The following is a 25,435-nucleotide window of genomic DNA, read 5'->3' as shown; positions in this document are numbered from 1 at the left end:
TTATTTTTCTGTAATTTAATCAATGTTTTTGTCATGCGATAATAATATCAACTTTTTTTTAATAATCCGTTTATTTTTACAGGCTCAGTTACATAAGTTTAAAAGAGCCAAACTATAAACTATATTTCTACTAGCATATATCAACATGTTTCCTTAATTCTATGGTTGATAAAATAGGAAACCGATTACTCGCGGTCGACTCGAGTTTAGAAGGGTGACACATTTTCATGAGGAAAAGGATGAAATGTAAGGAGTTGTGTGTTCACACTCACACTCACATTCGCATTCACATTCTCATTCACACTGACACTTCACACTCAATTCTTAAAACTATCTTTACATCTAATATGTATTTACAATTTAATTTATTCTAATGTTAATAAGAAGGGAACCGATAGCTCACGAAGGACGAAAAGGATGTATAAACAATCACACTCGAAGATCGATAGCTTTGAGGAAAACATATATTTGGGACATGTAATCAAGGTCTAACCGAGCAAACACATCTCTCACCGGCACATTGGGCTGCTTTCCTCGAGCCCGAAGAGAATTTTCTAAATTCAATCTGGCGACAAGATACAACTCGCACGACCAAACAACGTGTTCGATGTCGTGGTAACCAACCTCTGCGTAACCACAAACGCAGAGATTGCTGTCGGCAAGATTAAAACGAAAAAGTAGCGCGCCTAACGAACAGTGATTGGACATGAGTTTGGAGAAGGTGCGAATGAAGTCCAGACTTTTGAACCACGGTTTGAGGCTAACCTTAGGGATAATTGAGTGGAGCCACCGACCCAATTCATCTTCGTTCCATTTGCGTTGCCAGTTAGCGATGGTATTTTTACGGACTAAAATATAAAATTCATTGAAGGCGATTTAACGCTGATAAATAGCGCCATCAATTGCACCTACCTTTGCTAATGAGTCAGCCCTCTCATTACCCAGAATTGAGCAATGTGAAGGGACCCAGACAAAGGTAATGACATAACAGCGTCTGGTTAAACCACTTAAAATTTCTCGTATTCTCTCAAGAAAGGACGGCGAGTGCATTTCCGGCCTCACTGAACGGATAGCTTCGAAAGAGCTAAGACTATCCGTTACAATGTAATACTGTTCAACAGGTCGTGAGGCGACGCTGTCCAGCGCCCAGTGTATTGCTGCCAATTCAGCAATATACACTGAACAGAGATTCTGAAGACTGTGGGAGGTGCTGAAAAATTCGTTGAACACTCCAAACGCTGTGGACTTATTCATAGAGGACCCATCAGTAAAGTAAATATTATCACAATTGATACGCCCATACTTTGCGCCGAAGATCGTTGGAACGATCCCCGATCGAAGATAATCTGAAATTCCATGGATATCCTGCTTCATGGACAGATCAAAATGCACAGAGAAATTGATGTCAGGTATCAGGAAAACAGACACGGTTGGGAAAATACGAAGAAGAAACAACCTGCATGGAGATGAATTCATGATATGTACTCATGAATCCGGAGTGAAAATTTAGCTCGATAAGCTGTTCAAAATTCCCGATCACCAATGGATTCATAACCTTACACCGGATGAGGAACCGAAGAGATAATAAATTGAAGCGATCTTTTAGTGGGAGTACGCCTGCCAAAACCTCGAGACTCGTGGTATGCGTTGAGGGCATACATCCCAACGCAATACGGAGACAAAGATACTGAATTCACTCGAGTTTAATGAGGTGTGTTTTAGCAGCTGATTGAAAACAGAAACCGCCATACTCCATCACTGAGAGAATAGTTGTTCGATACAACATTATAAAATCTTCTGGATGGGCTCCTCACCAGGTGCCGGTAATTGTACGGAGAAAGTTTATTCTTTGTTGACATTTTTTACTCAGATACCTAATATGGGCCCCCAAGTACATTTGGAGTCGAACCATACCCCAAGATACTTGAATGACATAGCATGAGTGATCGGTTTACCCAAAAGTTGAAGCTTTGATTTTGCTGGTCTATGGTACTTTCGAAACCATTCCACTAATCCAGTTTTCTTGAATTTTTTGAAAGCGGATGATTTTTCAAGGTAGATCTTTGAACACTCCTTGTCCCAAAAAAGTGATGGAGGACGACGCCAGAAAGTGGTAGCAGGAACACGTTTCATTTGAGCTTGAAGTGCGCTTTCGTAAATCAAACTCGATTAAAAGTTATACTCTTCGAGCGGAGGAAGTTCATGCATTGAAACAAGTGCTTCAGATACAGGGTGGGCCATTTAAAGTGGAAGGATTTGTTTTTGCAATAGCAAAGTAAAAAGTGGAATTTTAATTTTTTTTTTTTGAAATTCATTTATTTTGGTCCAAGGAGATTTGTTCTAACTACTTTTTGATTATGATATCTCGTAAATGACCGCCTCTGGCCTTGACCGCAAAATGTGCCCTTTTTTCGGCATTTTCCATCACTTTGCCCAATGTTTCGGCCGATATGGCAGCAATTTCTTGTCGGATAGTGTCTTTCAGCGCAGCCAGGGTCCTTGGTTTACCAGTGTATACCTTGGATTTTAAATATCCCCATAAAAAAGTCAGGAGGCGTCAAATCAGGTGATCTCGGTGGCCAGTCATAATCGCCGTTCTTCGATATTAATCTTCCGGGGAACATTTCGCGCAATAATTTGGTCGACGTGGTAAGTCAGATGGGTTAAGTTGTTGAGCCATTTGAATTTTATACGGAAACATTTCCAAATCAACACGAATTATGCGTCGGCCTAACTCTTGCGAACGATGGCGACCTGATGTCGATGGAGTCTCTGCAACACTGGCTCGAACGGCATCAATATTCTCGTCGAAACGTCTTGGTCGTTGTCTGGACAGATGACTGGCATTACCAACACTACCAGACGATATAAATTTGGCATATCATCGACGTATAGTGTTGTCTCCAGGCGATGTTTTAACTTTATTTTAATTTTTCCTCGCACGTTTAGTTAACACAATTGAGAAGTTATTTTGAATGTACAGCTGAACAATTTCAGCGCGTTGTTTAGGTGTGTATTGTTCCATGGTTAAAATTGTACTGAAATGACGCTTCCAACGCGGTGTGACATTTGTTAATCTGACATCTCTGTCAAAAGTTATGGGGTTGCCAGATGCTTCCACTTTAAATGGCCCACCCTGTATTATTTCTGCAAATTTTCTCCAGTCAATATTTTTCGTGAGGTCATACGCAATATCGACTGACTCACGAGAACCTGATTCATTGGCGATCGATGAAGTTATTGGTAGGTGATCACTACCGTGGGGATCTTGGATTACCTTCCACGTGCAATCCAGGGATAACGAAGAAGAGCAAAGTGATATGTCTAGCATGCTTGCCCGTGCAGGAGGGTTGGCTATCCTAGTTGCTTCACCAGTATTTAAAATTGTCATTTTAAAGTTGTCGCACAAATCATAAATCAAAGTGGCACGGTTGTCATCGTAGAGTGACCCTCATGCTGTTCCATGGGAGTTGAAATCACCTAAGATTAGCCGCGGCTCCGGCAATGCCTCGATGATATCAAAAATGATGGCGGCCAACCATAGTTCTGGGAGGAATATATATAGAGGCAATGCAGAGGTCTTTGCCATTGATTTGTGTCTGGCAAGCGACAACTTCAATGCCTGTCATCGATGGGAGAGTGACTCTATAGAAGGAGTGGCATTTTTTAATCCCCAATAATACGCCACCAAACGAGTCATTTCGATCGAGGCGAATAATGTTGAAATCATGGAAATTCTGCTCGTCGGCTGAAGAAAGCCATGTTTCACAGAGGGAAAATACAGCACAGTTAGAGCTATGAACTAAAAATTTAAATTGATCTAGTTTAGGTATGATGCTTCTGCAATTCTGCTGTATTACAGTTGACCTCTTGCACTGAATCAGGCATCGAGGGAAATGAACGCTGCTGAAAAGGCACATTTTTCTTTCAAGAATGTTCTCATTATCTGAAGCAAACATAATACTATGCTTTTAAGAGAGTCATTAATATTCAAAGCATTCAAAATGTTGTCCACCAGGTCAGAAAGCGCAAACAAGCCAGGTTGTGACTGTTGCTTTGACTGCGAAAAAGGAACAGACGTATTGGGTGTTGTTCTGGAACGTGCTGAGGACCCCTGGTTAGTAGAAGAACCGTGTAAACCAGGAGGTACTTGCTTCGGTCTATTTTCAGCACGATTGGTTCGAAGTTTCAATCCAACTTGCGAAATTTCGAACTTCTTACTGTAAATTTTCTTTTCCTGATGGCACCCTGCGATGTACCAGAACTTCCCGCGTTGGGATCGTCAGCGACAGGTTCGTCGTTCTGCAGGAGGGAGTAAGGATTGTCCTGCGTCGTTGGCACGGAATTCTTAAGCATTTCTGCATAAGTCCGTTTTGAAAATTCCTTCAAGGAACGCTTGATTCTTTCCCCTCTTGTATGTACACCGGGCATTGAGAAAAATCATGGGGGGCCCCGTCTCAATGAAGACACCTACGCTCTTTTGTGCAAGAAGTCCCATCATGACTCTCTCCACAATCTGCGCAACGCTTTTTGTTGCAACAGTAGACGGCCGTGTGACCAAGTTGCTTGCAGTTGTTGCAACTCATTACCCGGGGTACAAACAATCGAACAGGTAAACGAAGCGCATCTATCGAAACGAAGTTTGGAAGGGCGGAACCCTCAAAGGTTACTCGAAAAGAATTTGTCGAACTGAGAACTCTTATTATTTATAATAGATACGGAATTCAGTTGGTCGCATGCAAGAATCTTCACAGTTTTAAGCGAAGAGTTCTTGTAGCGACCGACTCCATCCTTGAGTACATCATTTCGGGTCAAACCCTTTTCGGTGATTACGCCGTCGATTTCTACGTTACGACAGGGCACGTATACGCGATACTCAATCGCAAAGAGATCGCAACGGGTTATATCATTTGCTTGGGTCCGGCTGGAGACGACAACTCGTAATTTGTCTGGCCCCATCCGAGTAATCTCGGTAACATCGGAGAAGTTTTTTGTAAGCTCTTTAGAGATGCGAATAACATTGAGGGGTTTGGATTTTCGCCTAAAGTACACAATGAATGGGCCTTTGGAGCCCTCAGGGTATACTTTTTGACGAAAATCCAGTTTTTCTTCATCCTCCTCATCATCAGAAATTACGTTTTCTATTTCCTTTCTTCTTCCAAATTTCTACTGCACCTTCCGGTTCTTCAGGGGGTTCCATAAAAAAGAAAAAACTTCTACTTGCCGCTGCGGTGTGGCGTATGTGATGAGTATATGTGATCTGTTGAATGGATCCTCAGTGTCTCGATCGTACACCACTTATTTGGTTGAGATTCACCACGCTTGCGCCGGATGAAAAAAACACAATAGAATCGATGTGAAAAAACACCTCTTTCGGATCGACTTCTTGCTGGTCTATGCTTCCTAGAAAAAAAACCACCATCTCTGTTTTCTCCGTGGAGAATTCGATCCCTAGCCCAATGTCCCAGGTTGAAAAATTGTTCAAAGTATCTTGTAAGGGTTCTTGCAGATCGGATTCGTTTGGTCCTACGACAGACACCACTCCATCATCTGCAAGTTGTCTTAGGCTGCAATTTTGTGTAAGGCAATTTTCGATGTCACTTACATAGAAGTTGTACGAAAGGGGCCTCAACATGAGCCCTGGGTGAGTTCCATGTAGGAGACCCGACTTACTGTCGAATCCCCGTGAGAAAAATTCAAATGATTCTCGCAAAGCAAGTTATATAACATATTATTCAATAGAAGTGGCAGACCCCGAGAATGTAATTTGTCTGACAAAACCTCTATTGAAACTGAATCAAAGGCCTCCTTTATGTCCAAGAATACTGAAGCCATTTGTTTTTTTTCGGCGTAAGCCATTTGAATTTCTGAAGAAAGCAACGCAAGACAATCATTCGTCCCCTTGCCCCTGCGGAACCCATATTGTGTATCTGAGAGTAAGCCATTCATTTCAACCCAACGATCAAGGCGAAACAAGATCATTTTCTCCAACAATTTCCGTATACAAGACATCATTGCTATTGGGCGGTACGAATTGAAGTCGGACACGGGTTTTCCGGAGTTTTTGAATAGCTATAACTCGTACTTGTCTCTAATCATCTGGAATAATATTATGTTCCAGAAACCGATTGAATAAATTCAACAAGCGATGTTTCAGGGAAGTTTTTCAACAAGTTGAACTTGATTCGATCCGATCCTGGAGCAGAATTGTAACAAGAAAGGAGAGCAAAAGAGAATTCTACCATCGAATCTCGGAATCAAGACCGCACCTACCTTGTGGTATATCTGGAACAATTTTTTGCACGGGAGCGAAATCGGGCAAACCTTTCGTGCAAAATTAAAAATCCATTGATGTGAATATTCTTCGCTTTCATTCGATGAAGAGCGATTTCTCATGTTTCGAGCCACTTTCAATATTTTTGACGTAGGACTACGTCTTTCATTTCTATACCGGGGTGTAAAATCAAAGTTTCGAAAACGAAAGCGTTACGCCGGAGACCGAGATTTTGAGCGTTAATAGCTCCTAAACAACTGAACGAAATGGTATGATAAACACTTCATTCGAAAGATAAAATGTCTACGCGTTATATACTTGTTACTTTTTGATCCAAAAACTTGTTTCAATAGTCTTAAAATTGCTTTCAAAACAGGCTATTGAAATCACCAATCGGTATATAAGCGAGCGGCGCTCGGAAATCCTCTCAGTTCTAATTGAACAGCGATTGGAGCATGTTGTCGCTGTTGCGGTGAAGCTCTTTATTTATCATGAAAGCGCGGATGAACGGTGTCACCAAGAGCCTGTTTGTGCACCCTAAGCCAGAAGGGAATCTATCAGGAGGAGAGTGATGCCACAAACGGTTCCCTGGGAAGACATCGCTACACACACATACACGCGCGGCTATTAACAGGTGGTTATCGAGTTGGCATTAACCACTGGTGGGCTTCCAGTATCGAGGAAAATGTGGAAATATCTAATCGTTACTGAGAATAATCTGCCAGTTCCTCTGGGAATTTTCAAAATATGAATATATGTGAAAGAGTTTAATTGAATGTTTTCTATCCATGTTACACTGTGACCAAATATGTTTCAATCAAGTGCTATTAACAGGTGGTTATCGAGTTGGCATTAACCACTGGTGGGCTTCCAGTATCGAGGAAAATGTGGAAATATCTAATCGTTACTTAAAATAATCTGCCAGTTCCTTTGGGAATTTTCAAAATATATTCATGTGAAAGAGTTTAATTGAATGTTTTCTATCCATGTAACACTGTGACCAAATATGTTTCAATCAAGTGCTATTAACAGGTGGTTATCGAGTTGGCATTAACCACTGGTGGGCTTCCAGTATCGAGGAAAATGTGGAAATATCTAATCGTTACTGAAAATAATCTGCCAGTTCCTTTGGGAATTTTCAAAATATATTCATGTGAAAGAGTTTAATTGAATGTTTTCTATCCATGTTACACTGTGACCAAATATGTTTCAATCAAGTGCTATTAACAGGTGGTTATCGAGTTGGCATTAACCAATGGTGGGCTTCCAGTATCGAGGAAAATGTGGAAATATCTAATCGTTACTGAAAATAATCTGCCAGTTCCTTTGGGAATTTTCAAAATATATTCATGTGAAAGAGTTTAATTGAATGTTTTCTATCCATGTAACACTGTGACCAAATACATTTGGTTTTGTGGTTTTTCAATCAATCGCAATTAACAGGATAGCTTCAGAAGATTATTCTTCCCCATCAGTAGGATATTTCCGTATCCAATATTGTATGCGCCCGCAATCGATTATTGCTCAGTCGCCGAAAGTTCCGAGCTCAGAGAGTTCATTCCCCTCTAGTTTGCCTTCCAAATTGCCATCGTAAACCACACCTTCTCTCGGTTTAATCACACACAAAAAGCATACTTAAGCGATATTCTGGTGGTGAGACACATTCATTTTTCGTGAGCACATCGACAAGACAACATCGTTGCCTAACGTGCTGGAGGAGGTGGACGGCGAAGGATCGACACATACACGCGCAGAACTCTTTCCGTTAGGATGCCATTCAGCATCGAGAAAGTTCCGGAAAGATCTAATCATTGCTGGAAAATAATCTGCCAGTTCCTTTGGGAATTTTCAAAATATATTCATGTGAAAGAGTTTAATTGAATGTTTTCTATCCATGTAACACTGTGACCAAATATGTTTCAATCAAGTGCTATTAACAGGTGGTTATCGAATTGGCATTAACCACTGGTGGGCTTCCAGTATCGAGGAAAATGTGGAAATATCTAATCGTTACTTAAAATAATCTGCCAGTTCCTTTGGGAATTTTCAAAATATATTCATGTGAAAGAGTTTAATTGAATGTTTTCTATCCATGTTACACTGTGACCAAATATGTTTCAATCAAGTGCTATTAACAGGTGGTTATCGAGTTGGCATTAACCACTGGTGGGCTTCCAGTATCGAGGAAAATGTGGAAATATCTAATCGTTACTGAAAATAATCTGCCAGTTCCTCTGGGAATTTTCAAAATATATTCATGTGAAAGAGTTTAATTGAATGTTTTCTATCCATGTAACACTGTGACCAAATATGTTTCAATCAAGTGCTATTAACAGGTGGTTATCGAGTTGGCATTAACCACTGGTGGGCTTCCAGTATCGAGGAAAATGTGGAAATAACTAATCGTTACTGAAAATAATCTGCCAGTTCCTCTGGGAATTTTCAAAATATATTCATGTGAAAGAGTTTAATTGAATGTTTTCTATCCATGTTACACTGTGACCAAATATGTTTCAATCAAGTGCTATTAACAGGTGGTTATCGAGTTGGCATTAACCACTGGTGGGCTTCCAGTATCGAGGAAAATGTGGAAATATCTAATCGTTACTGAAAATAATCTGCCAGTTCCTTTGGGAATTTTCAAAATATATTCATGTGAAAGAGTTTAATTGAATGTTTTCTATCCATGTAACACTGTGACCAAATACATTTGGTTTTGTGGTTTTTCAATCAATCGCAATTAACAGGATAGCTTCAGAAGATTATTCTTCCCCATCAGTAGGATATTTCCGTATCCAATATTGTATGCGCCCGCAATCGATTATTGCTCAGTCGCCGAAAGTTCCGAGCTCAGAGAGTTCATTCCCCTCTAGTTTGCCTTCCAAATTGCCATTGTAAACTACACCTTCTCTCGATTCAATCACACACAAAAAGCATACTTAAGCGATATTCTGGTGGTGAGACACATTCATTTTTCGTGAGGACATCGACAAGACAACATCGTTGCCTAACGTGCTGGAGGAGGTGGACGGCGAGGGAGAACACATACACGCGCAGAACTCTTTTCGTTAGGATGCCATTCAGCATCGAGAAAGTTCCGGAAAGATCTAATCATTGCTGGAAAATAGTCTGCCAGTTCCTTTGGGAATTTTCAAAATATATTCATGTGAAAGAGTTTAATTGAATGTTTTCTATCCATGTAACTCTGTGACCAAATATGTTTCAATCAAGTGCTATTAACAGGTGGTTATCGAGTTGGTATTAACCACTGGTGGGCTTCCAGTATCGAGGAAAATGTGGAAATAACTAATCGTTACTGAAAATAATCTGCCAGTTCCTTTGGGAATTTTCAAAATATATTCATGTGAAAGAATTTAATTGAATGTTTTCTATCCATGTAACACTGTGACCAAATATGTTTCAATCAAGTGCTATTAACAGGTGGTTATCGAGTTGGCATTAACCACTGGTGGGCTTCCAGTATCGAGGAAAATGTGGAAATATCTAATCGTTACTGAAAATAATCTGCCAGTTCCTTTGGGAATTTTCAAAATATATTCATGTGAAAGAGTTTAATTGAATGTTTTCTATCCATGTAACACTGTGATCAAATACATTTGGTTTTGTGGTTTTTCAATCAATCGCAATCAACAGGATAGCTTCTGAAGATTTTTCTTCCCCATCAGTAGGATATTTCCGTATCCAATATTGGATGCATAAAACCTTGTGCCTCCAACGTAACGCTCTCGTTTTCGAAGTTCTCCAAATATTCATTCATTCAGAATGAATTCAGATTCAACTTCATACAAATGATCTCTATATCAACGAGAGTCCTACGTCACCCTTGCGGTTATACCATAGATATAACCCACTTCCTGTTTTTTTGAACAGAAATCCATTTTCTCTTGAAGTCCGCCTCCGATTTGACAACTTTTGGGTTCTTCCGGAGGGCCTGCTTCATAATCGCCCAATATTTCTCTATTGGGCGAAGCGCGTTGGCGCGTTGGGCGGGTTCATTTCCTTTGGCACGAAGGTGACCCCGTTGGCTTCGTACCACTCCAACACGTCCTTTGAATAGTGGCACGAAGCGAGATCCAGCCAGAAGATAGTCGGGCCCTCGTGCTGCTTCAATAGTGGTAGTAAGCGCTTCTGTAGGCACTCCTTAAGGTAAACCTGCCCGTTTACCGTGCCGGTCATCACGAAGGGGAAGCTCCGCTTTCCGCAAGAGCAGATCGCTTGCCACACCATGTACTTTTTGGCAAACTTGGATAGTTTCTGCTTGCGAATCTCCTCTGGAACGCTGAATTTGTCCTCTGCGGAGAAGAACAACAGGCCCGGCAGCTGAGGAAAGTCCGCTTTGACGTAGGTTTCGTCGTCCATTACCAGGCAATGTGGCTTCGTCAGCATTTTGGTGTACAGCTTCCGGGCTCGCGTCTTCCCCACCATGTTTTGCCTTTCGTCGCGGTTAGGAGCCTTCTATGTACGCTTCTATGTACCTTGTATGTACGCAGGCCCTCCCGCTGCTTGGTCCGCTGGACGAATGAACTTGACAAATTCAGCTTACTGGCGACATCCCGGACCGAACTTCTCGGATCACGTCTAAACTTCTTAACTACGCGCTTGTGATCTTTTTCACTGACGGAGCATCCATTTTTGCCGTTCTTCACCTTTCGGTCGATGGTTAAGTTCTCGAAGTATCGTTTTAGTACTCTGCTGACCGTGGATTGGACGATTCCCAGCATCTTACCGATGTCCCGATGTGACAACTCCGGATTCTCGAAAAGAGTGCACAGGATTAATTCACGACGCTCTTTTTCGTTCGACGACATTTTTCCAAATTTACGAAAAATTGACAGTGAAGCATGGCCAACGTGATCTATACACTCTTATCTGATTATAAGCGAAAGCTGAAGATATAATTCCTAAAAATTAAATTTCTACAGCGTTTTTTTCCGTGATGCAATTTGATGTGACACACCCTTTACTGCAGTATTCCGGTTTGATAACGTTTTTATTTGGTTGTTAAAACTCCCTTCGATTGACAAGAATGACGAATTTTGATTTTAAAAACTAGTAACAAACAAACATAAACATATAAACGGTAAGTATTTCATTTATTTTAGTTATTAATCTCATTAATCTATTCTTTCTTTTCAGGTCCTATAGGAATGTAAGAACTGTTTAAAGTAAACACTCACGTTTAATCTTCTCCAGTTATTTTCATCTGTCTGCCTTGATCGCTCTGGAATTTAATGCTTTGAGTAGGTCGATATTTGCAAGAATGGCATGATTTTACTTTATTTTTAATTTAATAAAATCAATTTAACTGTGATAAATATTTTCTAAACTTTGAACTACAACTTTTCATTCTCAGTATATACCTTTTGTTTGCTGTTTAACAATGCACAATGATCCAGGAGATGCATTTAAGTGGAAATTAGCATTTAGAGCTCGACAGTTATTCTCTAGACAAAAACTGTCTTCGACAAAGTTGTTACATATGATAGAGCGCTCATTTTCATTTTGCCAAATATAGGGTGACCAACATTTTCGATGAAATAAAAAATCTAACTTTCTTATCTCTATAGATAGAGGTAAAAATAGTTCGACAATGTTGTAGTTCCAGTTATTTAAAACATCTTTGTAGAACAAAGTTTTTATCTATCTTTTGAAATAACCGATATAGCGCCTTTTTCCTAATTTGCGTTGGGGTCACCATTCAAAAAACTGTTTTTCTGCTCTAACTTTTATATTTTAAATTCTACATACAAACTGTCTTCGAAAGACTTTTAGAACATACTGATACAAACATTTTGCGATGCAAAACTTGTCAATATCTCAATTAGCTCAAATTATTTTAATTAACTAAGTTGCATTAGGGTGACCATGAAAAAAGGTTTTTTTTTTGTTTTCACTTTTATATTTCAAATTCTACATCAAAATTGTCTTCGTATGACTTTTAGATCTTATCAATTCCAACATTTTGCGATGCAGAACTTGTGAATATCTTAATCCTACTTAGAGTTATTGATGTTTCTTCACCCAAGAACTCATGATTTCAATTTTAATTTATTCAAACACAAAAAAATAACATAGTGTTGAAAATCACACATCATGTAGAGTGAAATATGCTCTTTTAAATGCCGTCAATAAACTTTGTTTATGTTTGCCCTAAAAAAATGACAAACAATTGAAGAGAGCGTATTTTTTTTGGGAAAAAATATCTATAACTTTGAGTGAAGTTGAGATATTGACAAGTTCTGCATTGTAAAATGTTAGTATTAGTGAGCTCTAAAAGTTTCTTTTTTAGTTATGGTTTTTCAAACTTATATAAGTTACGGTCCACCGTCAGCAAAATCGCCTGCGAAACATTACAGTCCGCCGTATCAACAAACTCAATCGGCGACCTGGATAATATCGCGGCGTCAACTTCCCAGCCACGTACAACCAGTGGAGTCAGCACTTCACATCCGGCCAACAGCGGAACCTCATTCCATTTTTAATTCAATAAAGATAATTATTCTAGTTTCTTTTTTAAACCCGCTTGTGAAATTCTCGGTAGTTTGTCATATATACATATATATATGTATATATACATATATATATATATATATATATATATATATATATATATATATATATACATATATAATATATATATATATATATATATATATATATATATATATATATATATATATATATATATATATATATATATATATATATATATATATATATATATATATATATATATATATATATATATATATATATATATGACAAACTACCGAGAATTTCACAAGCGGGTTTAAAAAAGAAACTAGAATAATTATCTTTATTGAATTAAAAATGGAATGAGGTTCCGCTGTTGGCCGGATGTGAAATGCTGACTCCACTGGTTGTACGTGGCTGGGAAGTTGACGCCGCGATATTATCCAGGTCGCCGATTGAGTTTGTTGATACGGCGGACTGTAATGTTTCGCAGGCGATTTTGCTGACGGTGGACCGTAACTTACATAAGTTTGAAAAACCATAACTAAAAAAGAAACTTTTAGAGCTTACTAATACAAACATTTTACGATGCAGAACTTGTCAATATCTCAACTTCACTCAAAGTTATAGATATTTTTTCCCAAAAAAAATACGCTCTCTTCAATTGTTTGTCATTTTTTTTAGGGCAAACATAAACAAAGTTTATTGACGGCATTTAAAAGAGCATATTTCACTCTACATGATGTGTGATTTTCAACACTATGTTATTTTTTTGTGTTTGAATAAATTAAAATTGAAATCATGAGTTCTTGGGTGAAGAAACATCAATAACTCTAAGTAGGATTAAGATATTCACAAGTTCTGCATCGCAAAATGTTGGAATTGATAAGATCTAAAAGTCATACGAAGACAATTTTGATGTAGAATTTGAAATATAAAAGTGAAAACAAAAAAAAACCTTTTTTCATGGTCACCCTAATGCAACTTAGTTAATTAAAATAATTTGAGCTAATTGAGATATTGACAAGTTTTGCATCGCAAAATGTTTGTATCAGTATGTTCTAAAAGTCTTTCGAAGACAGTTTGTATGTAGAATTTAAAATATAAAAGTTAGAGCAGAAAAACAGTTTTTTGAATGGTGACCCCAACGCAAATTAGGAAAAAGGCGCTATATCGGTTATTTCAAAAGATAGATAAAAACTTTGTTCTACAAAGATGTTTTAAATAACTGGAACTACAACATTGTCGAACTATTTTTACCTCTATCTATAGAGATAAGAAAGTTAGATTTTTTATTTCATCGAAAATGTTGGTCACCCTATATTTGGCAAAATGAAAATGAGCGCTCTATCATATGTAACAACTTTGTCGAAGACAGTTTTTGTCTAGAGAATAACTGTCGAGCTCTAAATGCTAATTTCCACTTAAATGCATCTCCTGGATCATTGTGCATTGTTAAACAGCAAACAAAAGGTATATACTGAGAATGAAAAGTTGTAGTTCAAATTTTAGAAAATATTTATCACAGTTAAATTGATTTTATTAAATTAAAAATAAAGTAAAATCATGCCATTCTTGCAAATATCGACCTACTCAAAGCATTAAATTCCAGAGCGACCAAGGCAGACAGATGAAAATAACTGGAGAAGATTAAACGTGAGTGTTTACTTTAAACAGTTCTTACATTCCTATAGGACCTGAAAAGAAAGAATAGATTAATGAGATTAATAACTAAAATAAATGAAATACTTACCGTTTATATGTTTATGTTTGTTTGTTACTAGTTTTTAAAATCAAAATTCGTCATTCTTGTCATTCGAAGGGAGTTTTAACAACCAAATAAAAACGTTATCAAACCGGAATACTGCAGTAAAGGGTGTGTCACATCAAATTGCATCACGGAAAAAAACGCTGTAGAAATTTAATTTTTAGGAATTATATCTTCAGCTTTCGCTTATAATCAGATAAGAGTGTATAGATCACGTTGGCCATGCTTCACTGTCAATTTTTCGTAAATTTGGAAAAATGTCGAACGAAAAAGAGCGTCGTGAATTAATCCTGTGCACTCATTTCGAGAATCCGGAGTTGTCACATCGGGACATCGGTAAGATGCTGGGAATCGTCCAATCCACGGTCAGCAGAGTACTAAAACGATACTTCGAGAGCCTAACCATCGACCGAAAGGTGAAGAACGGCAAAAATGGATGCTCCGTCAGTGAAAAATATCACAAGCGCGTAGTTAAGAAGTTTAGACGTGATCCGAGAAGTTCGGTCCGGGATGTCGCCAATAAGCTGAATTTGTCAAGTTCATTCGTCCAGCGGACCAAGCAGCGGGAGGGCCTTCGTACATACAAGATTCAGAAGGCTCCTAACCGCGACGAAAGGCAAAACATGGTGGGGAAGACGCGAGCCCGGAAGCTGTACACCGAAATGCTGACGAAGCCGCATTGCCTGGTAATGGACGACGAAACCTACGTCAAAGCGGACTTTCCTCAGCTGCCGGGCCTGTTGTTCTTCTCCGCAGAGGACAAATTCAGCGTTCCGGAGAAGATTCGCAAGAAGAAACTATCCAAGTTTGCCAAAAAGTACATGGTGTGGCAAGCGATCTGCTCTTGCGGAAAGCGGAGCGCCCCCTTCATGATGACCGGCACGGTAAACGGGCAGGTTTACCTTAAGGAGTGCCTACAGAAGCGCTTACTACCACTATTGAAGCAGCACGAGGGCCCGACCATCTTCTGGCCGGATCTCGCTTCGTGCCACTATTCAAAGGACGTGTTGGAGTGGTACGAAGCCAACGGGGTCACCTTCGTGCCAAAGGAAATGAACCCGCCCAACGCGCCGGAGCTTCGCCCAATAGAGAAATATTGGGCGATTATGAAGCAGGCCCTCCGGAAGAACCCAAAAGTTGTCAAATCGGAGGCGGACTTCAAGAGAAAGTGGATTTCTGTTCAAAAAAAAACTACAACCTGACGTTGTACAGAACCTTATGGACGGGGTAAAGAGGAAGGTGCGAGCATACGGGCTTGGGCTCGAAGTATGAATAAAAAGAAAATGCCAAAAGTTGTTTAATAGTTTTTATTTTACTGTCTAAAATTTTCAAAAAGGTCGGTCTACTGGGCGAATTTCTACAGCGTTTTTTCCGTGATGCAATTTGATGTGACACACCCTTTACATAAAGCTTAGAGGTTTATCGATTGCGAGAGGAATAATGTTATTCATAATGCGGTTTTTGTTTCCCTTGTCCACTTTTGATCAGTATTCATTGCCATAGGGAGGCTTAAATATTAAAGAATAACATGTAGAAGGTATTCTCATTAAAAGAAATCTGAAATTCAAAATGTTACTATACAAATCAACCACCTGTCCATATAACCCCCACTGTCCGTATTACCCGCGGTTCCCCTACACCACGAGTGAAACTCGATATTGTACGGGAAAGGGTTAACAATCCCAAGTGTAATCATAATAAACTAAGTCAGTTGATCTAACAGTAGTCGTACAACTCAATATAACTTACTTATCATTCATTTCATTTCATTATATTTCATAAGTGATATTTTCCAAGCAAAGTCTCCAAAATCCTCAACCATCGACAAGTAACCGTGTAAATACACAGACCATTTGATGGAGCTTGTGAATCTTCAATATTTTTGGTTAGTGTTATCCTCATCTATACGTCGTTTTTTTCTTTGGAACACAGCTATTGTGCCAAATCGATGCCAATCACTGCCAAACAAGTTTCACAAATTCTCCTTGTATCATCCAACGGGTGGGTATATCCCAGTAAACGTATTTTCTCTATTACTGTTGATGTTAACCGACGTAGTATATTACGGTTACACTTGGGGTTGTTAACCCATTCCCTTAGAACACCGAGTCTCATTCGTGGTATACTTACATAAAATAGAACGCTCAGCAGAGTAGTGAAATCACTTGATGTGTGACGTATTAAAAAATACGGGAGGGGGTTAATACCAGCACTGCATTCGCAATCCTTACAAATCCTGGAGATCACGGCTTGACTCATGTTGCTAAATAGTGTCACACCTTTCTTTGTTGAATTCTGATGATTACGCAGAAACAAAATAATGCTATTTCTTTTCCGCCACCTTACATTTGCTGCCGGTGACAACTGGTAATTTTCAAACAACTGCAGGGCCATTTTATTCATCCTTTAGGTATCTATACTAGGGTGGCAGCGAAAATGGTCATGTCAAATTTCAAAAACCGACCATATACATTTTGTTTATTGGCCCAAAAAAATGATCTGTGCAAAGTTTCAGCTCGATCGGACATGATTTAGGGGTGCCTCAAAGCAGGATTGAGTTGAAATTTTGCACAAGTCATTTTTTTGGACCAATAAACAAAATGTACATGGTTGGTTCTTTAAATTCGATAATGATTTTTTTTTCATACCTTCATTGCCTCTCAGGCTAAGTCCAAAAAGGTCGATTTTTGGCCAAAATTTTTTTTTTCGAGATGACACCAGATCTTAACGTTTCAGGCATTTTAAAGTCATTTGGCATCGAAAAAAAAAATCCATTTTCTAAATTTCCTTCACTCCTCCTTGGAAGATTTTCGAGGATCAAAAAATCAAAACTGCCTCAAAGCGCTCAATTTGAGGCACCCCTAAATCATGTCCGATCGAGCAAAAACTTTGCACAGATCATTTTTTTTTTTGGGCTAATAAACAAAATGTACATGGTCGGTTTTTGAAATTCAATGATGAAATTTCTCCCATACGTCCATTGCCACCCTAATCTATACAATCCATTTATTATTATCATATCTACAGTGACTATTAATAGATACCCAAATCTACAACAACTATTCGATACCTGACCGACCGATCAAAAGATTTTTGGCAGATGGCTATTGTTTGAGAGCTGTCGTTGATCTCTGAATTGAAACGTATTGTATTTGACTAAAAACAAGCTGAAAACTGTACTTTAGCATCCAAGGGTTACCATCAAGTATGAAAAAGCTCATTCGCTCATTTCTCCACACCTAATTATGAATCTCTCTTGTCTCTGCTTGGAATAACCATGGCGAAAGGAATGCAGCAAGCAATCGTGAGATTGCATGATGAATCATTTTGCACTCTCCGGCCATCTTCATTCGGGACTATGATATGACAACAATCAATGAATGAATAATCCTTTGGAAGGATCGTACGAAACAAAATAATGAGTGAGTCAAAATAGACTCAATCTGCGTGTATGTATGATTTTATTTTGTTGACCTTGTGCTCTTTTCCTTGTCAGCAGTGTTTGGATTTCGATCAAAATCGAATGATACATAATGTGTCATGCAAGTAACCTATCACGAACATATAACCAAATATGAGAGTATCATTCAGATACTTGTATGAATGACAGTAATCACTTGTGTTGCACTAAATGATTAAACCAAGAGAGGAACGAAGACTGTTGTTTGCATATTCGAGCTGTATCAAACATCGCAAACCATTTTCGTAGCCTGCATACAAGCTTGAACCGCATATATCATCCCGCTCTACTATAGCGAAACCCACTGCACAGACAAATGCAAAGCAATAAATGATACAAGAAAAATTACGTCATCATTCGGTTACCATTTGCGGAGAGCAACTAATGGGAAAAGAGAGCGGTGTTGCTAGTAAAACTATGCGCTCTATATGAATATACATACTTCAAGGGATAGCGGCATTAAAAATGGAAAATATGATCTGTCTACCCTTCCCTTAGCTTCCCTTATATCGTGCTAAATAATCATATAATTTGCACTCTCTGAGACTTAAAAATCAGGATCTGCTATATTAGCTGAATATGAATCATTCGCTTTGCGTAGTCCGTACGATCCTGCTATTTCATGATGCATGGAGAGGTCGATATGCATATGTTAGAGGCAAAGAAGAAAATATACTTTCTGCGCCGAAAGCGTATATGATGGTTTTGCTTGCATATCGGTGTATCATGAAGTGCGAACCGATGCAGAGTTGTCTCGTTCTCTTTTGTGTCGTGATTTGCAGCACGTAACAGCAAAAGAATGCCGCTGGGGGAAATGATTTGTGTATGATTATATTTGAACGAACGAAAGCGATTTTTTCAGTGAATGGATCATTTGGCAATCACTGCTTGTCAGCATTCAAGTGCACATGAATCTACCTTCCCGCTCACCAACAAATTGCGTTTATATGGTCTTTTGAGTTGGCTTAGATCGTTTCATGCTAGAAATACTAGAAACAAAAGATGTCATTGCAATACTGCACAGCAAACAACTTGATATCACCTATCTACCTACTTTTTACTGCCGCGATCGAGGCTTCAATGATTGCTATTTGAGTGAAAAACGAATGATTTTACAAATACACTCGCTGGCTCAAGAAAAAGTTTTCAATTTGATTCTCTCATCATCTAACGTCATTCCGAGAGGCAAATGAGGGGATGCAAAATTCTCTGAGAATAGATGAGCGGAATAGAGATAGTATTTTTCCGTTCTAATCGAGAATGAACTTTGCGAAGATAGGTGAATTGTTTCACTGTAACCAAATATTTTTCAATCAAGTACTATTAACAGGTGGTTATCGAGTTAGTATTAACCACTGGTGGGCTTCCAGTATCGAGGAAAATGTGGAAATATCTAATCGTTACTGAAAATAATCTGCCAGTTCCTCTGGGAATTTAAAATTACATTCATGTGAAAGAGTTTATTTTAATGTTTTCTATCCATAAAATATCCATATAATACATTTAGGTTTGTGATTTGTCAATCATGTACAGTTAGCAGGTTAGCTTCTGAAGATTATTCTTCAGAACAAGGTTTTTCGTTTTTGTTAGGTGAATGTTTTCTGTCTCAAATAATGTGAGGCATAAACGGAGAATAGAAGGATGAGTTTTATCTATAAATGAGTGTTGTTGAACGAATTTCAATGCGATTTTGCTCATATCTGGTCACCATAAATCAATTTCTACCTGTTATAGATTTTTTCTATAACGGTACACCCAAAAAAATTCGAGAAAAAATCTTGAAAAAGTTTTGGCTAGAAAAACTTTTTTGTCTTTTGTCAAAAATATTTAACCCTTTCCATATGCTAGTCTGGATAAATATTCGGAAAACTAAGTATGCCAAGTTGCTTAATTAGGTAAGGTCTTCACGGCCAGAACGTTTCATTAAGTTCTTCCAACATCTGGTCGAGTTGGCGCGAAATCCGTCTAAAGTCAAATGTGATTGCAGATCTTTTTTTAATCTGGAAAAATCTGGAAAAAATGCGGAAAGTCTAGTCCAGTCTAGTCTAGTAGGACGGTCTGAATATCCGGATACTTTACCAAAGTCTGGAAGATTCCATACAAATCTGGAAATGTGGAAGACATTATATTCCCATTAAAATTTCAACAAAATAAATAGATGTAAAATCATATGAATGTTAACTTAATTGTAAATACAAATCACTCACTAATACTGGAGTAGGAAATTAATGTTTGAAAAACAGGAAGTGGGTTTTATCTATGGTATAACCGCAAGGGTGACGTAGGACTATCGTTGATTTAGAGATCATTTGTTTGAAGTTGAATCTACATCCATTCTGAATGAATGAATAAATGAATATTTGGGAGACTTCGAAAACGAGAGCGTTACGTTGGAGGCACAAGGTTTTATGCATCCAATATAGGATACGAAAAACCTTGTTCTGAAGAATAATCTTCAGAAGCTAACCTGCTAACTGTACTTGATTGACAAATCACAAACCTAAATGTATTATATGGATATTTTATGGATAGAAAACATTAAAATAAACTCTTTCACATGAATGTAATTTTAAATTCCCAGAGGAACTGGCAGATTATTTTCAGTAACGATTAGATATTTCCACATTTTCCTCGATACTGGAAGCCCACCAGTGGTTAATACTAACTCGATAACCACCTGTTAATAGTACTTGATTGAAAAATATTTGGTCACAGTGTTACATGAATAGAAAACATTCAAATAAACTCTTTCACATGAATTATTTTTAAATTCCCAGAGGAACTGGCTGATTATTTCCCAGCAATGATTAGATGTTTCCGGAACTTTCTCGATGCTGAATGGCATCCAAACGGAAAGAATTCTGCGCGTGTATGTGTCGATCCTTCGCCGTCCACCTCCTCCAGCACGTTAGGCAACGATGTTGTCTTGTCGATGTCCTCACGAAAAATGAATGTGTCTCACCACCAGAATATCGCTTAAGTATGCTTTTTGTGTGTGATTGAATCGAGAGAAGGTGTGGTTTAGGATGGCAATTTGGAAGGCAAACTAGAGGGGAATGAACTCTCTGAGCTCGGAACTTTCGGCGACAGAGCAAGAATCGATTGCGGGCGCATACAATATTGGATACGGAAATATTCTACTGATGGGGAAGAAAAATCTTCAGAAGCCATCCTGTTAATTGCGATTGATTGAAAAACCACAAAACCAAATGTATTTGGTCACAGTGTTACATGGATAGAAAACATTAAAATAAACTCTTTCACATGAATGTAATTTTAAATTCCCAGAGGAACTGGCAGATTATTTTCAGTAACGATTAGATATTTCCACCTTTTCCTCGATACTGGAAGCCCACCAGTGGTTAATACTAACTCGATAACCACCTGTTAATAGTACTTGATTGAAAAATATTTGGTCACAGTGTTACATGAATAGAAAAACATTCAAATAAACTCTTTCACATGAATGTATTTTTAAATTCCCAGAGGAACTGGCTGATTATTTCCCAGCAATGATTAGATCTTTCCGGAACTTTCTCGATGCTGAATGGCATCCAAACGGAAAGAATTCTGCGCGTGTATGTGTCGATCCTTCGCCGTCCACCTCCTCCAGCACGTTAGGCAACGATGTTGTCTTGTCGATGTCCTCACGAAAAATGAATGTGTCTCACCACCAGAATATCGCTTAAGTATGCTTTTTGTGTGTGATTGAATCGAGAGAAGGTGTGGTTTAGGATGGCAATTTGGAAGGCAAACTAGAGGGGAATGAACTCTCTGAGCTCGGAACTTTCGGCGACAGAGCAAGAATCGATTGCAGGCGCATACAATATTGGATACGGAAATATCCTACTGATGGGGAAGAAAAATCTTCAAAAGCCATCCTGTTAATTGCGATTGATTGAAAAACCACAAAACCAAATGTATTTGGTCACAGTGTTACATGGATAGAAAACATTCAAATAAACTCTTTCACATGAATGTATTTTTAAATTCCCAGAGGAACTGGCAGATTATTTTCAGTAACGATTAGATATTTCCACATTTTCCTCGATACTGGAAGCCCACCAGTGGTTTATGCTAACTCGATAACCATCTGTTAATAGTACTTGATTGAAACATATTTGATCACAGTGTTACATGGATAGAAAACATTCAAATAAACTCTTTCACATGAATGTATTTTTAAATTCCCAGAGGAACTGGCAGATTATTTTCCGGATCTTTCTCGATGCTGAATGGCATCCAAACGGAAAGAATTTCGCGCGTGTATGTGTGTGTGTGTAGCGGCTGCTTCGAGATCTTCCCGGGGAACCGTTTGTGGCATCACTCTCCTCCTGATAGATTCATGTCTAGGTGCACAAACAGGCTCTTGGTGACACCGTTCATCAGCGCTTTCATGATAAACGAAGAGCTTCACCACAACACCACAACATGCTCCAATCGCTGTTCAATTAGAACTGAGTAGATTTCCGAGCGGCGCTCGCTTATATACCGATTGGTGATTTCAATAGCCTGTTTTGAAAGCAATTTTAAGACTATTGAAACAAGTTTTTGGATCAAAAAGTAACAAGTATAGAACGCGTAGACATTTTATCTTTCGAATGAAGTGTTTATCATACCATTTCGTTCAGTTTTTTAGGAGCTATTAACGCTCAAAATCTCGGTCTCCGGCGTAACGCTTTCGTTTTCGAAACTTTGATTTTACACCCCGGTATAGAAATGAAAGACGTAGTCCTACGTCAAAAAATATAAAAATCGCACGTAATGATAACAAGCCTCTTTATCAATATTACAAATCTGTTTACTCCTTTACAGATACTCATACGTTGACAAGGAGGATCATCGAGAGTACAAACCGGTTGCCCCGAAGGTAGAGCCAAAAAAGTTGATCCGATATCGCGACAACAAAATTGTTTCGCTCAAAGGCGAACGCTACACTGAGGTATCGCGACGCGGAGGAGATGAAGAGACCGAACTGAAAAAGCCGAAGAAACCTATTTGTCCGTAACTAAAATGGACCCTGCTGCTGCTGCTGATGCTGTTCACAGCCAAAACTATAGCTATCGTAGCTGCACATTGTTGTAGACTAGGATACGAGCTACAACATCAATATCAAACACAACTACTATTATTCGTCATGTGTGTAGTCAACATTTCAACAACCGTAAACAAATCGATGCAAAATCGTGGTAATCGTATTAGAGAAGAATCCAAACACCAGCAGCAAGAAACTGTACTCTGCAATCATGAAGGTGACTGCTACCAACTGAAGGTTAATAACTACGTGAAACAAAACTCCTGTTCTAAGTTCATAGCTATTTTCCAATTTAATTGTATTTTGGGGCAAAATACTGGGAAACCGAGAAAATCTCATAGCCACTGCACTCCACCTGTCATTAATCTTACAAAATTATTTGTAGAATTCTACAAAAACTACAATGTAGTATTTTCGGTCTTTTTGGACAATTACCCAAATTCGACATTTTGGGCGACTGATTACAGCAAGCATATAATCTCTTTTCTTTATTTTTGTATTACTTTTGTTTTGATTATTGTTAAGTGCTTTTATGATGCGATTCTCATATTTATTGTAGTGATACTATTTTTGTACTTAGCTTTCTGTTTATTTATAAGTTTAACTGCGTTTTCTAGCAGTAAGTACGTTACACCGCGACGTATTTTTATTTTCGTACGATCACAAATACAGGAAAGGACATTTATGTTTTGTTTACAGTCGTGATTTTATCCGAAATTCTGTTCATATAGCGTGTGTCGAAAATATCGTTGGAGGTAACCTTCATTCCATATCACTGTCATAGGTGTATTGAATTTATTTAGTTTTAAATTAATTTTCAAGCGTCTTAGCAGTATTAGAACAGGTCAAATCTAGTAGCATTCACTGGAATTCTACGGTTAAATATCCGCTACGCATATGTTATCTGTGATATTCAGATAAAAGTCGAGTTTTCGCCAATAAACTCAATAGGTCTCAAAAATGTGAATTAATATTATAACTTCACAGGAAATCCATTTTTTCGTTCTCGAGACTTCCTAAAGCGAAAGTTTTTTTTCTATATTCTGAGATTGTGTATAACACATCCATTTACCACCCAAAAAATTTACGTACCATCGGGAGTAAAGTGACGTAGATCAAACCAGAATGATTCCTTACGTCCCTTATTCCTGTTTTTTGCGTTACGTTCTTTTCGTTTCGTTCTTGTTGGTTGGACATTGTTGGTGATTATTCTACAAAGTATTATTAGTTTTTTTATAGCATCCATATACGAGGCAACGCTACTGTTAAATCATTAATTTTACTTAATTTCTTTTTTTTCGTTTTTTAGAGTATTTTTACGCAGCACTGATATACCAAATTCTTGATGTTTTATTTTCTAGTCAAATATATCAATTTTTATTCTCTGCAGAACAACAGCACTTGCAAACCAAGATTTAAAGAGTGAAATTTAAAATTCAAGAATAGGTGGACACAAAACGATTAATGTAAAATGAAGGGTGTTTGAATTGACTTGTAATTTAATAACGAAAATTAATAAAAACCAATATAATACGATCCTGTTGTATTTAATCCAATAGCTGACCCGGCAAAACACCAAATGGACTAACAACGCTTGTCACTATGTAATTGTAGAACATATACGAATTAAATTTTCCGAATTTTACCATTTTCCTTCAGAGTTTTCCGAAAATTTTCAATTGTCAAACTTGGTTGAAATATGTGTATTATTTTTATTGGACCCCCTCTTCATTCCAGAGGAGGGAGGGGTGTCATACCATCATTGAAACATTTCTCGTATCCAAAAACCCTTACATCCAAAACTTGGCTCCATTTGCTTGAACAGTTCTCGAGTTATGCAAAAGTTTGTGTATCATTGGTGTGGCAGCCTCTTTCCCTTAGAGAGGGGGTAGGTGTGTTGAACCATCAGCAATGTTTGGATTTCGATCAATATCGGATGATACATAATGTGTCATGCAAGTAACCTCTCACGAATATATATCCAAACATTAGAGAATCGGTTAGATACTTGTATGACTTGTGTTACACCAGAACCCCCCGCATACTCTTTGTACTTTTGAGAAATTGGTTGGTTTTGGCAAATTTGTTGACTTTCTGTCAACCAACAGTTTGGTTGGGTCGGCCTTCTGGTGCAAAAACCGACCCAACTCCGTACTGATTAAGAGGCCGATCAAACTATCGGGCGACAAATCAGTCTGCAGTCTGCGGGGGCTCTAAATGATTGAACAAAGAGAGGAACGAATACTGTAGATTACATATCCGAACTGTACCAAACATCGCACACCATTTCCGAAGCCTGCATACAAGTTTGATCTGCATATATCGTCCCGTTCTACTATAGTGAAAACCATATCAAAGGATAGCAGCGTTAAAAATGAAAAATACAATCTGACTACCCTTCCC

At 38.3% G+C, this 25,435-nt stretch overlaps 1 protein-coding gene across 2 annotated transcripts in view; it reads left to right on the top strand.

Moving 5' to 3' along the window:
- The window catches only part of LOC129761886 (CUE domain-containing protein 2), a 28,495-nt gene extending 3,927 nt beyond the window's left edge, over positions 1-24,568 (top strand). For both annotated transcript variants that reach the window (XM_055759715.1, XM_055759716.1), the window contains exon 6: positions 22,813-24,568. In XM_055759715.1, coding sequence (XP_055615690.1) covers positions 22,813-23,005 — 193 coding nt within the window. In that variant the 3' untranslated portion in view covers positions 23,006-24,568. The remainder of the gene's footprint in view (positions 1-22,812) is intronic.
- Positions 24,569-25,435: the final 867 nt, after the last annotated feature.

The sequence above is a fragment of the Toxorhynchites rutilus genome, chromosome 1, assembly GCF_029784135.1.
Source record: "Toxorhynchites rutilus septentrionalis strain SRP chromosome 1, ASM2978413v1, whole genome shotgun sequence".
Classification (NCBI taxonomy): domain Eukaryota; kingdom Metazoa; phylum Arthropoda; class Insecta; order Diptera; family Culicidae; genus Toxorhynchites; species Toxorhynchites rutilus.
Note: the sequence above shows the minus strand (reverse complement) of the source record. Positions and strands in the feature narration are given on the sequence as shown.